The sequence below is a fragment of the Budorcas taxicolor genome, chromosome 20 (assembly GCF_023091745.1).
Source record: "Budorcas taxicolor isolate Tak-1 chromosome 20, Takin1.1, whole genome shotgun sequence".
Taxonomy (NCBI): domain Eukaryota; kingdom Metazoa; phylum Chordata; class Mammalia; order Artiodactyla; family Bovidae; genus Budorcas; species Budorcas taxicolor.
In genome coordinates this window covers 18,067,692-18,082,244 of record NC_068929.1, presented here as the reverse complement: position 1 = coordinate 18,082,244, position 14,553 = coordinate 18,067,692, and the positions used below count along the sequence as shown (strand labels likewise).

Here is a 14,553-nt window from a genome sequence, read left to right as displayed (position 1 = left end):
CTATATGCAAGGAATACACTAGCCCACAAACAGGGCACTGTCCCTAACATTTGAGTTTATAGCTGAAGGGGCAGTACAAAGGGACAGTTATGATATAGTTAAGTGAGGAGCTAGAAAGTATTTAAAAATTCAAATGAGGGAAATATAAGGTTAATTAAGGGGAATCAAGAAAAGCCATAAAGGACTCTTTCTAGATGGAAATTACTTTCATTAACCCACTGTTTGGCATATCACTGTTCCAATTTATTATGGTCCAGGAGGAATTCAAGACCAAATTTTTTGGTAGGACTTTATATTTCATCAGGACACTTCCAGTATGGTGACATGATGCCTTTTTGTGTCAAAGTGGAATATCTTCTAAGTATTTTTGTTTCAGACATGAAGGAAAAAATAACCATGCTGGTTAAGAGATTGTACTTTAGAGCTGGACTGCCTGGTTTTTATTCCCATGTTTATAATCCCCAATTATAACCCAGTCAGCAGAATAGGTTAATAATATCTTGTTTATGAGGATTAAACAACTAATTCAAGGAGCCAGTATCTGGCACTTAGTGAGCACTTGAAATGTTAGCTATCATGTTATTTATTATTTTCCTTTTTTTGCATCATGTTAGCTATTTTCAAGTATGGTGCTTTTCCTAGAATTAATTTCAGGTATATATAAAATTTGATAAAAACATACTTTGTAGCTTCCAGTATGATGAGATACAATTAGATGTTAGTAACTTTGGTATTTTTCCATATTCATATTCATTAAAGTCTGTCCCTTTTCTTTTTCAGATGTTGTTTACTGTTATCACTAACATATCACCTTTATTTATATAAAAATATATATAAATATATTTATATTTTATATAAAAATTTCCTTGAAACAGTGGGCCTGGATCTGTTTAAAAATCATGTGCATGCTTAGTTGCTTAGTCATGTCCAACTCTTTGCAGCCCACTAGGCTCCTCTGTCCATGGAGTTTTCCAGGCAAGTATACTGGAGTGGGTTTCCATTTCCTTCTTCAAGGGATCCTCGTGATTCAGGAATCGAACTTGAGTCTACTATGTCTGCTGCATTGCAGGCACTGCAGGATGGCTCATTACCCACTGAGCCATCGGGGAATTCTATTTAAAATCATAAGTAACTTTATTAACAGTTTCTGGCACATAATAATCACTTAATAAACTTTTTTTTTTTAATGAATGAATATGCACCTACTTGAAGCTTTCAGCTGCCTGAGCTCTAGTACTGAGACAGTAGAAGGTATAAGCCCTTTTATCTATGAAGTGAGATTTGTAGATAGATACCATTGGTTCATTAGCTAAGTAACCAATAATTGAGTAGTCCTCACCCCTTTCTTCTCAGAACAAAACAGTTTTGTAATGAAGAGAGTCAAGTGGAACAAAGATTATGTTTCTGACTAGTTCTTAGGGAAGAGTTAAAGACATTTTTTATAACACACAGCGGGGAAAGTACAGTATTAATGTCACCAGTTCTCAGAGTCAGAACATAAGTTTTAGCCCAAGTTCTGCTTCTCATCCACATGGGACACTAGCTAAGTTCTGGTGCTCTAGTAAACTAATGCTCTAATAGTAAATTGATGGTTATAGTGATGTTGGACATTCTTGTCGCCAAACCCTTTTAAATATATTTTCTATTATTATTTTGAAGATCACTAATATGTTTAAATTTTGTTATTCTAATACTATGCAGGCTTCCCTGGAAAAGGAAATGGCAAACCACTCCAGTATTCTTGCCTGAAAAATCCCATGGATGGAGGAGCCTGGCAGGCTATAGCCCGTGGTGTAGCAAAGAGTCAGGCACAACTGAGTGACTTAACTTTCACACTTTTTTTCATTCTAACACTATAGCACAGGTAATGGCTTCCCTGGTGGCTCATGCAGTAAACAATGTGCCTGCAATGCAGGAGACCCAGGTTTAATCCTTGGGTTGGGAAGATCCCCTGGAGAAGGAAATGGCAACCCACTCCAGTATTCTTGTCTGGGAAATCCCATGGGCAGAGGAGCCTGCTGGGCTACAGTCCATGGGGTCACAAAGAGTTGGACACAACTGAGCAACTAACACAACAACAATAACATTAAGTTCAGTTAATTCGCTCAGTCATGTCCGACTCTTTGCAACCCCATGAATTGCAGCACGCCAGGCCTCCCTGTCCATCACCAACTCCTGAAGTTCACCCAAACTCCATTGAGTCAGTGATGCCATCCAGCCATCTCATCCTCTGTCATCCCCTTCTCCTCCTGCCCTCAATCCCTCCCAGCATCAGAGTCTCTTCCAATGAGTCAACTCTTCACATGAGGTGGCCAAAGTATTGGAGTTTCAGCTTCAGCATCAGTCCTTCCAATGAACACCCAGGACTGATCTCCTTTAGGATGGACTGGTTGGTTCTTCTTGCAGTCCAAGGGACTCTCAAGAGTCTTCTCCAACACCACAGTTCAAAAGCATCAATTCTTTGGCGCTCAGCTTTCTTCACAGTCCAACTCTCACATCCATACATGGTAATAGCATAGGTAAGCTTAAACCCTCTCTTGGTGGCTAATAGTCTATCCAAGAATCAGCAACATAATACTTATAATCAGTGGCTTGATTTCTTAACTATTTTTACATATATTATGTTTACCCATTAAATTACTTTCTAGAATGAAAAGCCAGGTGTACAGCGGGAACACATTAAATTTTGTTTTCTGAACTGAACTTTTAATTGGGCACAGGATGGGATTTTAGTATCAGAGAGACTTGGGTTCAAGTTACAGCTTTAGTATATTCTAATTGTGGTCTTAACCCTGTTTCCTAATTTGTAAAATGAGTTTATAGATGCTTTCTTCATGGAGAGTCAAAGAACCTTAGCATGGTACCTAACATATAGTAGGTATTTAGTAAATGTTCTTTTTTCCCCTATTCTCCATACCTAGTTATTTAGCATACATTTTGTTGAGATTTCAGTTAATGACAAATAGTTGTCATATTGCATTATTATTTATAAATTATCCAACATATATTAACATTTTTAAGAAAGGTATTAGATGTGGAGCACTCTGTACTTAAAGAAACTGATTTTTTTCCAAGTCTCTTTTCTATTTTATTAGATAATTTTATATCACTAACATCATCCGGTCACTTACTCAATTTTTGCTTATTCAGGGGCATTCAAAGTATAAGTGAAAGTTGCTTAGTCATATTCGACTCTTTGCAACCCCATGGACTGTAGCCTGCTAGGCTCTTCTGTCCATGGAATGCTCCAAGCCAGAATACTGGAATGGATAGCCATTCCCTTCTCCAGGGGATCTTCCCAACTGAGGGACTGAACCCAGGTCTCCCACATGGCAGGCAGATTCTTTAGCATCTGAGCCACCAGGGAAGCCGTGAATGTGCTACTTTTTCTTCTGGCCACATGGACTTAGTTAAAACAGAACATCTTTCTCCAAACATATAGAAATGCTAGATAAAATATGATCCAGCCCAGTCTAAATCTTAGCTAAATATATATGGAATCTGGAAAAATGGCACTGATGAACCCATTTGCAGGGCAGGAATAGAGACACAAATATAGAGAATGGATTTCTGAACACAACATGGGAAGGAGCGAGTGAGAGAGCAGCATGGACATACATACACCACCCTGTGTGAAACAGCCAGCCAGTGGGACGCAGCTGTGCGGCACAGGGAGGCAGCCCAGTGTTCTGTGATGGTGCAGAGAGTGGAATGGAGGTGGGGTGAGAGGGAGGCTCAGGAAGGCTGATTCACACTGTAAGGCAGAAACCAGTGCAACACTGTAAAGCAGTTATCCTCCAATTAAAAAATAAATACGTAGCTAAGCTTGAAAGAGACAGAGGGGGCGTTGGCGGGGGTTAGGGAAAGTGGAAGTGAGAGAGAGGGGCTAAGAAAGAAAAGAAAATTCCTAGGTACTAGAAACAAAGGGGAGGCCTAACTAGAGCATTAAATGCTCAAACTGACACAGTAGTTGCCCAGGGGGATATTGAAACCAGATGTGGGCTCTGATAGCTAGAAGCTCCAGTTTTAATATCACACTTAGAGATACAGTCTTGGATCAACAGAGGAAGGAGCTAGAAAAACTGTCCTCCTGGTCATGAAGTCCACAAAGAAGCTCGTCATCTTTCAAAACTATATATGGAAGGAAAAAAAAAAAGGCTGTCATAAAAAATCAAAACTCTAAACCTCTACCAGGCACAGCTATAAAGTCTGAATGTACACTATGTGGTACAGAAATCCTAAGCCAGGAAATTAACTCGGGAGAAAATGGCTGTGCACTAATGGAACCCCTTTAATTTCCTGGTAGAAACAAATGCAGAAGCCCTCTGGAGGAATGTTGACACAATCCTGGGTGTCAGGGCTTCCTATGGAGCATGATGGAGATGCAGCTCTAGCTGTGGGAACACTCAAAATCAAGAATTAGAAAACGCAGGGAGAGACAGCCACCGTGCGGAGAGAGTCGGAGCCAGAACAAAAGCAACTCCAAGAGAAATCCAAAAGATGAAACACAGCAAGTGTGTTTAAGATAAAGAAGTTGTTTTTAAATTGTATAAAAATCATAATAAAAGACTTAGACCCTCAAAAGAAAAGTCAATTTGGAAAGGAAATAGAATATCTAGAATTTTAAAATATGATTATTAAAATCAACGACTCAGTTTATGTCTTAAAACTGATTAGATACAACTAAACAGAGAATCAGTGAACTAAAGTAGAGCTAAGGAAATTACTCAGAGTATAGTACTGAGAAATAAAAGCATGAAAAATGAATGTGCTGTGAACATTTGATCACACTAGAAACAGACGTACTTCATGCTGATATAATATGCCCCATTAGGAAATACAAGAGTTTACCGTATTTTTTCACACAGTTGGGTTTGTGTAGCAGATAATCATTGCGTTTGGCTGTGTGTACCATGTTGAAGTGTTTGAGTCACAGTTTCTATGCAGTCCAAATGGAACCTTAGGCTTAATCCTGGTATCACAGATGTATATAATGAAAGACCAGCTGATCTCACAGCTATTCTAAAGTTGTTTGTTCATTTTGGCTAGAAATCTAAAAAGGAGAAGAAACACATCTGAAAAAACAGACAGTTAAAAATCTCAGAAGACCGAGAACTAGAGAAACCATAATTACCGAGAACTAGATAACTACAATCTAGATAATTAACATAATTAACACCTCACAGCGTTACACTTTGCGTATGTGTGGTGATCACCTTTCTTAGCAAATTATAGGTATACAATACAGTATTATTAACTATATTTACCATCAGTTCAGTTCAGTTGCTCAGTTGTGTCCGACTCTGCGACCCCATGAATCGCAGCACACCAGGCCTCCCTGTCCATCACCAACTCCCGGAGTTTACCCAAACTCACATCCATTGAGTCGGTGGTGCCATCCAGCCATCTCATCCTCGGTCGTCCCCTTCTCCTCCTGCCCCCAATCCCTCCCAGCATCAGGGTCTTTGCCAATGAGTCAACTCTTCACATGAGGTGGCCAAAGTATTGGAGTTTCGGCTTCAACATCAGTCCTTCCAACAAACACCCAGGACTGATCTCCTTTAAGATAGACTGGTTGGATCTCCTTGCAGTCCAAGGGACTCTCAAGAGTCTTCTCCAACACCACAGTTCAAAAGCATCAATTCTTTGGCGCTCAGCTTTCTTCACCGTCCAACTCTCACATCCATACATGACCACAGGAAAAACCATAGCCTTGACTAGATGGACCTTTGTTGGCAAAGTAATGTCTCTGCTTTTGAATATACTATCTAGGTTGGTCATAACTTTCCTTCCAAGGAGGAAGCATCTTTTAATTTCATAGCTGCATCACCATCTGCAATGATTTTGGAGCCTCAAAAAATAAAGTCTGACACTGTTTCCACTGTTTCCCCATCTATTTCCATGAAGTGATGGGACCAGATGCCATGATCTTTGTTTTCTGAATGTTGAGCTTTAAACCAACTTTTTCACTCTCCTCTTTCACTTTCATCAAGAGACTTTTTAGTTCCTCTTCACTTTCTGCCAGAAGGGTGGTGTCATCTGCATGTCTGAGGTTATTGTTATTTCTCCCGGCAATCTTGATTCCAGCTTGTGCTTCTTCCAGCCCAGTGTTTCTCATGATGTACTCTGCATGTAAGTTAAATAAACAGGGTGACAATATACAGCCTTGACGTACTCCTTTTCCTATTTGGAACCAGTCTGTTGTTCCATGTCCAGTTCTAACTGTTGCTTCCTGACCTGCATATCGGTTTCTCAAGAGGCAGATCAGGTGGTCTGGTATTCCCATCTCTTTCAGAATTTTCCACGGTTTATTGTGATCCACACAGTCAAAGGCTTTGGCATAATCAATAAAGCAGAAAAAGATGTTTTTCTGGAATTCTGTTGGTTTTTTCAGTAATCCAGGGGATATTGGCAATTTGATCTCTGATTCCTCTGCCTTTTCTAAAACCAGCTTGAACATCTGGAAGTTCATGGTTCACATATTGCTGTAGCTTGGCTTGGAGAATTTTGAGCATTACTTTACTAGTGTGTGAGATGATGCTGTACCTTAAATCTCCAGAACCTTCCTATCCCACATAATTGAATCTTTGTACCCTTGACATCAAAATCATATCAGGTAACCATAAGAAGACTCCTTGTTTCTTGGTTCACACATTTTTTTTAAACTAGATAATCTCTTGAACAAAATGGCTGATTATTAATATATTACACATTAATTATGCTTCTCAAACTAGGTAACAAAGAGGCAAGCAACAAACCAAGGCTTGAGTAGAACCGTTTTTCATATTCTTGATTACAACTGGCTCATCTTGGTTTGCAAAGATGAGAAGATATAGGTTTTTTTCCTTAAGTCACAAGTTTTCATTAATATATATAAGTGTAAGTATTGTAAAATATTGGTACCTTTTTTTTTTTTTGAGGCAACACTGTTTTCTGTGAACCCAGATGTTAACTAGTCTTTGTATGGAATTTATTGCAGGATCAAATCCATTTTTTTTTCTCATTTCTAATTTAGTAAAAGTTACTTTTATCTGCTTCTGGGCAACTTTCCTGATATTTTGTTAGGTGTATTTATATTTTATGATGCTATTAAATTGAAGTTGTTTGTTGTTGTTTGGTTATTGTTTTAACTAGGAAGCAGAAATAGCAAGTAATTGGAAAATCAACCAATATTGAAGGATTATATCTTGTAAGGCAAAAGAACAATATGAAATGGTATTGCTGAATTTTAGGACTATCTTATTTCAAAGGTGACATAGGTGATTTTATAGTCAAATAATTACAAGTGAGAACAACTATAATAGTGCAGTATAAAATAAAGACATTAAAATTGATTGTTTAATTAACATCAATCACTTTCTAATCTAGGAAATCATTGTGGAGCTTGTAGAGTTTATTGGTTTGTTTGCTGAGTTTTCTTTTTTTAAATGGAGGAAAACCAGTCCCAGGTTCTGACCTCCTCTTCAGCAATAGACATTCACAGACTTCAATATGAATCCATACAGCCTTTTTAGTGTTTATTCTAAAACTAGTCTATTATTCCTCAGAGGAAGAAGCTGCTCCGGATGGTGCTGTTGCAGAATACAGGCGAGAAAAGCAAAAGTATGAAGCTTTGAGGAAGCAGCAGGCAAAGACGGGAACTTCCCGGGAAGACCAGGTAACTTCACAAACCAGAATCCATATGCAATTCATTGCCTTTTAATTGTATGCAGGAGTTGTTAACAGAACCTATTTTGATTATACATGAGAGAAAACATTATGTCTTAAAAATGAAAAAGGATATATTAGATACGGTGAAGTGACCAGGACCTTGGCCATTCAAGCTAAGATCCAGATGATAGAGTTCCAGATAGAAAGGTATAAAGCCTGAGACTTTCAGATTTTAACTTTGTGCATGCATGCTAAGTCGCTTCAGTCGTGTCCGGCTCTTTGTGACCCCATGCACTGTAGCCTGCCAGACTCCTCTGTCCAAGGGATTCTCTAGGCAGGAATACTGGAGTGGGTTGCCATGCCCTCCTCCAGGGGATCTTCCTCATCCAGGGATTGATCTCAGATCTCTTTGTCTCCGCATTGGCAGGTGGGTTCTTTACCATGAGCGCCACCTGGGAAGCCTTAAATCATGGGCACCTGGTATAGACCTTAGGTATACTAGGGGATCTTCCTGATGCAGGAATTGACCCAGGTCTCCCTCATTGCCAGGAGATTCTTTTCCGTCTGAGCCTCCAGGGAAGTCCTCCCTAATTAAACACAGGAACGTGGTAAAACCACATATTACCAGATACTCAGATAGAATCTTCGTTAAGTGAATATTATGAGACCATAATTATAAATGATGAAGGGCTCAGCATCTCACCTGCTGGCTAGCCAACTTCACTTGAAATAGTACACTGCCTATAAATAAGGCACTTGGTCTGCTAGTTAACTTCTACCATAAACAATATTGCAAAACTCTCTTTACTGAAAGTAATTCCTGAATCTTTAGCTAGTAATATAAGAAGATTGTCACAAATCAAGAATAAAAAAGAGGGGAAGTTAGCTCAACAACTTGGGAGTCAACACCATGCAGCACTTGGCACTTGGTGAGATGGATCCCTTGAGAAGCCCTTTTTGTTGAAAAGCTAGGGGGCAGACCAAAATTACTTATATTTGGTGCTGCCGTATATATATGAGAACACATCATTTTAGGCATATAAATAAAACGGGCAAAATAAAAGTAAATTAAAAAGCCCGGGCCTGTTTGAATAAATTAATCTAACCAAGAACTGTATTATAAATGACACCTAATTACTGGTAAGGAAGATCATGCATCAGTGCCTAGCGTGAAAATAATCATAGGGAAAATTCAACGAGAATTCAGGTATAGGAAATTATAATTACAGAGAACTAACTTATGTGCAATTTTCAAAAGAAATGGCACATCAAATGAAATTAAGAAAAGTGCTTTATTAACTTGTTTTCATGGAGTCACAAAGTCCTCTGAATGTATTACCAAAAGATGTTAAGGATCACTGTTATTCTTGCATTTCTCTTTCTTCCTCCTAGGAAATAATTATTAAAAATCTACCATGTCCTAATCACTGTAATTGGTGGTAAACGAGGCAGAAACATCCCTATCTTCTCTGAGCTATCTGGAAAAAAAGGCAGTTAAACAAGTAATACCAATAAAAGGGTATGAGCATTATGACAGGTTAGATACAGGAAATTATGTAAATGTATCACAGTAGGACCTAATACGGCATAAGAATCCGGAAAGGCTTCCCTGAGAAAATGATTTGTCAGCTTGAGGGTTACTGAGAAGATACATGAATACTATATGAGAATTCTTTAACCTCTTTGCAAAAAACTAAAAGATGTGAAGTATGACTGGAACTTAAACTAAGAGAAAGAAAGAGATGAGGCTGGAGAGGTAAGCAGGAGCCAGTTCACACAAGATATTTTTGAGCCATATGAAGGAGTTGAGATTTACCCTAAAAGCAGTGGGGAGACATCGAAGAAAGAAGGTATTATGATCTCATTTGCAGTTTGGGAAGATCCCTCCAGCCTGGTTGCTGTATGGAGAGTAGAGGACCTGGGGCAAGACTGGAGGAGCAAAGGCCATTTGAGAGACCCTTGTATACACATGTGTGCAAAAGGTCTACCAGGGGAGGTGCCATCAACACATCTTCTTCATCAACACAGCTGGAAGGCTCACTCTGTGCTGAAGAGAATGTGGCTAGTGGTTAGTCCTTTATTCCTCCTGCGGGAGCCAGGAGACTGATTCCTCTGGATGCCAAACATTAATACCTCCATGCAGATCCTGTTTTCTTCCATTTCTTTCCACAGTGTCTGCTTTTTTGGCTAGTATCTGTCTTGCCTTTCAAATGCAACTAGAGAAAGTCCAATCTTGAAAATAGGAAATGTTTAGAAAGGCCAACCAAATGCAGAGGTCCAGAGAATGGCAAAGAGAGATAAAGCCTTTGTAAATGAACAGTGCAAAGAAATAGAGGAAAACAGTAGAATGGAAAGGACTAGAGATCTCTTCAAGAAAATTGGAGTCATCAAGGGAACATTTCATGCAAAGATCGGCTCAATAAAGGACAGAAATGGCAAGGACCTAACAGAAGCAGAAGAGGTTAAGAAAAAGGGTCACAGATACACAGAAGAACTGTGTATGTCTTACTGACCCAGATAACCACAAAAAAAGATGTCCTAATGACCAGATAACCACAACAGCACGAGAGATGACTCTACACATGGACATCACCAGATGGTCAATACTGAAATCAGACTGATTATATTCTTGGCAGCTGAAGATGGAGAAGCACTATACAGTCAGCAAAAGCAAGACCGGGAGCTGACTGTGGCTCAGATCATAAACTCCTTATTGCAAAATTCAGACTTAAATTGAAGAAAATAGGGAAAACCACTAGACCATTCAGGTATCACCTAAATTAAATCCCTTACAATTATACAGTGGAAGTGACAAATAGATTCAAGGGATTAGATTGGATAGAGAGAATGCCTGAAGAACTGTGAACAGAGGTTTGTAACATTGTACCAGAGGCAGTGATCAAGACCATCCCCAAAAAGAAAATGCAAAAAGGCAAAACGGTTGTCTGAGGAGGCTTTACAAATAACTGAGAAAAGAAGAGAGGCTAAAGGCAAAGGAGAAAAGGAAAGATATATCCATCTGAATGCAGAGTTCCAAAGAATAGCAAGGAGAGATAGGAAAGACTTTCTCAGAGATAAGTGCAAAGAAATAAAGGAGCACAATAGGATGGGAAAGACTAGAGATCTCTTCAAGAAAATTAGAGATACCAAGGGAACATTTCATGCAAAGATGGGCTCAATAAAGGACAAAAACGGCATGGACCTAACAGAAGCAGAAAATATTAAGAACAGGTGTCAAGAATACACAGAAGAACTATACCAAAAAGATCTTCATGACCCAGATAATCATGGTGGTGCGGTCACTCATCTCAGACATCCTGTAATGCAAAGTCAAATGGGCTTTAGAAAGCAGCACTACAAACAAAGCTAGGGGAGGTGATGGAATCCCAGCTGAGCTGTTTCAAATCCTAAAAGATGATGCTGTGAAAGTGCTGCATTCAATATGCCAGCAAATTTGGAAAACTCAGCAGTGGCCACAAGACTAGAAAAGGTCAGTTTTCATTCCAATCCCAAAGAAAGGCAATGCTAAAGAATGCTCAAACTACCACACAATTGCACCCATCTCACATGCTAGCAAAGTAATGCTCGAAATTCTCCAAGACAGGCTTCAACAGTATGTGAACTGAGACCTTCCAGGTGCTCAAGCTGGTTTTAGAAAAGGCAGAGGAGCCAGAGGTGAAATTGCCAACATCCACTGGATCACAGAAAAAGCAAGAGAATCCCAAAACAACATCTACTTCTGCTTCATTGACTACTCTAAAGCCTTGGCTGTATAGATCACAACAAACTGTGGACAATTCTTAGAGTGGAGAATACTCTCAGACCACCTGACCTGCCTTCTGGAAATCTGTATGCAGGTCAAGAAGCAACAGATAGAACCGGACATGGAACAATGGACTGGTTCCAAATTGCGAAAGGACTACGTCAAGGCTGTATATTGTCACTTTGCTTATTTTAACTTATATGCAGGATACATCATGAGAAATGCCTGACTGGATGAAGCACAAGATGGAATCAAGATTGCCAGGAAAAATATCAATAACCTCAGATATGCAGATGACACCACCGATATGGCAGAAAGCAAAGAGAAACTAAAGAGCCTCTTGATGAAAGTGAGAGAGTGAAAAAACTGGCTTAAAACTCAGCATTCAAAAAACTAAGATCATGGCATCTGGTCCCATCACTTAATGGCAAATTGGTGGGGAAACAAAGGAAACAGTGACAGACTTTCTTTTTGGGGGGCTCCAAAATCACTGCAGATGGTAACTGCTGCCATGAAATTAAAAGACGCTTGCTCCTTGGAAGAAAAGCCATCACCAACCTAGACAGCATATTAAAAATCAGAGATACCACTTTACCAACAAAGGTCGGTCTAGTCAAAGCTATGATTTTTCCAGTAGTCATGTATGAATGTGAGAGTTGGACCTTAAAGAAAGCTGAGTGCCAAAGAATTGATGCTTTTGAACTGTGGTGTTGGAGAAGACTCTTGAGAGTCCCTTGGACAGCAAGGAGATGCAACCAGTCATTCCTAAAGGAAATCAGTCCTGAATATTCATTGGAAGGACTGATGCTGAAGCTGAAGCTCCAATCCTTTGGCCACCTGATGCAAAGAACTGATTTATTGGAAAAGACCCTGATGCTTAGAAAGATTGAAGCAGGAGGAGAAGGGGATGACAGAGGATGAGATGGTTGGATGACATCACCAACTAGATGGACATGAGTTTGAGCAAGCTCTGGGAGTTGGTGATGGACATGGAAGCCTGGCATCCTGCAGTCCATGGTGTCGCAAAGAGTTGGACACAACTGACTGACGGAACTGAACTGAGCTGAACCACAACAGTATGGTCACTCACCTAGAGCTGGACATCCTGGAGTGTCAAGTCAAGTGGACCTTAGGAAACATTACTACAAACAGAGCTAGTGGAGGTGATGGAATTCAGCTGAGCTATTTCAAATCCCAAAAGATAATGTTGTGAAATTGACTGGTATGCTGAATGTGAAATGCTGCACTGAATATGTCAGAAAATTTGGAGAACTCAGCAGTGGCCACGGGACTGGTAAAGGTCAGTTTTCATTCCAATCCCAAAGAAAGACAATGCCAAAGAATGTTCAAGCTACTGCACATTTGCACTCATTTCACATGCTAGCAAGGTAATGCTTAAAATCCTTCAAGCTAGGCTTCAGCAGTATATGAACCAGGAACTTCCAGGTTTACAAGCTGGGTTTCGAAGAGAGAGGAACCAGAGATGAGATCACCAACATTCATTGGATCATGGAGAAAGCAAGCAAGTTCCAGAAAAACATCTACTTCTGCTTCATTGACTAAACTAAATCTTTTGACTGTGTGGATCACAACAAACTGTGGACAATTCTTAAAGAGGTGGGAATACCAGACTTATTTGTCTAGGAATACCACCTTACTTGTCTCCAGAGAAACCTATCTGCAGGTCAAGAAGCAACAGTTAGAACCTTACATGGAACAGCGGACTGGTTCAAAATTGGGAAAGGAGTACAGCAAGACTGTATATTGTCACCTTGCTTATTTAACTTACATGCAGAATACATCATATGAAATGCCATGCTGGATGAATTACAAGCTAGAATCAAGGTTGCCGGGAGAGATCAACAACTGCAGATATGCAGATGGTATTACTCTAATGGCAGAAAGTGAAGAGGAACTAAAGAGAGTCTTTATGAAGGTAAAAGAGGAGAGTGAAAAAGCTGGCTTGAAACTCAGCATTCAAAAAACGAAGATCATGGCATTCACTCCCATCACTTCATGGCAAATAGAAGGGGGAAAAGCGGAAGTAGTAACAAATTTTATTTTCTTGGGCTCCAAAATCACTGTGGACAGTGACTGCAGCCATGAAATTAAAAGAAGCTTGCTCCTTGGAAGAAAAGCTAGGACAAATCTAGACAACATATTAAAAAACAGAGACATCACTTTGCCAACAATGGTCTGTATGGTCAAAGGTATGGTTTTCCAGTTGTCATGTATAGATGTGAGAACTGGACAATAAAAAAGGCTGAGCACCAAAGAATTGATGCTTTTGAATTGTGGTGCTGGAGAAGACTCTTAAGAGTCCCTTGGACTGCAAAGAGATCAAACCAGTCAGTCCTAAAGAAAATCAACCCTGGAAGGACTGATGTTGAATATTCACTGGAAGGACTGATGTTGAAGCTGAAGCTCCAGTATTTTCACCACTTGATGCAAAGAGCCCACTCATTGGAAAAGACCCTGATGCTGAGGAAAGCTGACAGCCAAAGGAGAAGAGGGGCTGCAGGGGATAAGATGGTTAGATAGCGTCACTGACTCAGTGGACATGAATCGAAGCAAACTCTAGGTAGAAGATAGAGAGAACAGGGGAGCCTGGCCTGCTGTAGCCCATGGAGTCACTAAGAGTCACACATGACTTGGCGACTGAACAACCAAAAGAAAGGCCACGAGGGTATTTTTTGCTTGTCGTAGTCCCAGCTCTCCTCTGAGCAAATGCCGGTATCACATTAGTTGGCTCTAAAAACAGACTGTCTTGCCACTTTCACCTCGAAAGAATAAGATCCATGTCTAGTAATTTTCTAGGAAGTTTTAAAATCATTCCACTAAAATGTCTCCTTTGTTTTCATTTTTATTTATGTCCCCAGAGAAGACATTTCCAAATTTGTGAAAACCCACCATTAAAAATTGATGGGGTTTGCTTTTAAGTGATAGATAGAGATACATGTTTGTAGATACATGCATGTAGAGATACGTGTTTTTGAAATATATAAATATATAAACACATGCACATATACACAAACACGAACAGGAACCCCTGTAGGATATATACCAGCTGTCCACAGTGGCTACTAATTCTTAGTGGTGGGATAGTAGATATTTTTATTTTGCTTGTCTGTGTGTTCTGA

General features: G+C 39.7%; 1 protein-coding gene across 1 annotated transcript in view; it reads left to right on the top strand.

Annotated features, from left to right (window-relative positions):
• The window catches only part of CWC27 (CWC27 spliceosome associated cyclophilin), a 255,239-nt gene that overhangs the window by 206,367 nt on the left and 34,319 nt on the right, over positions 1-14,553 (top strand). The window contains exon 12 of the mRNA XM_052659177.1: positions 7,548-7,657. Within this exon, the coding sequence (XP_052515137.1) occupies positions 7,548-7,657 (110 nt within the window). The remainder of the gene's footprint in view (positions 1-7,547; positions 7,658-14,553) is intronic.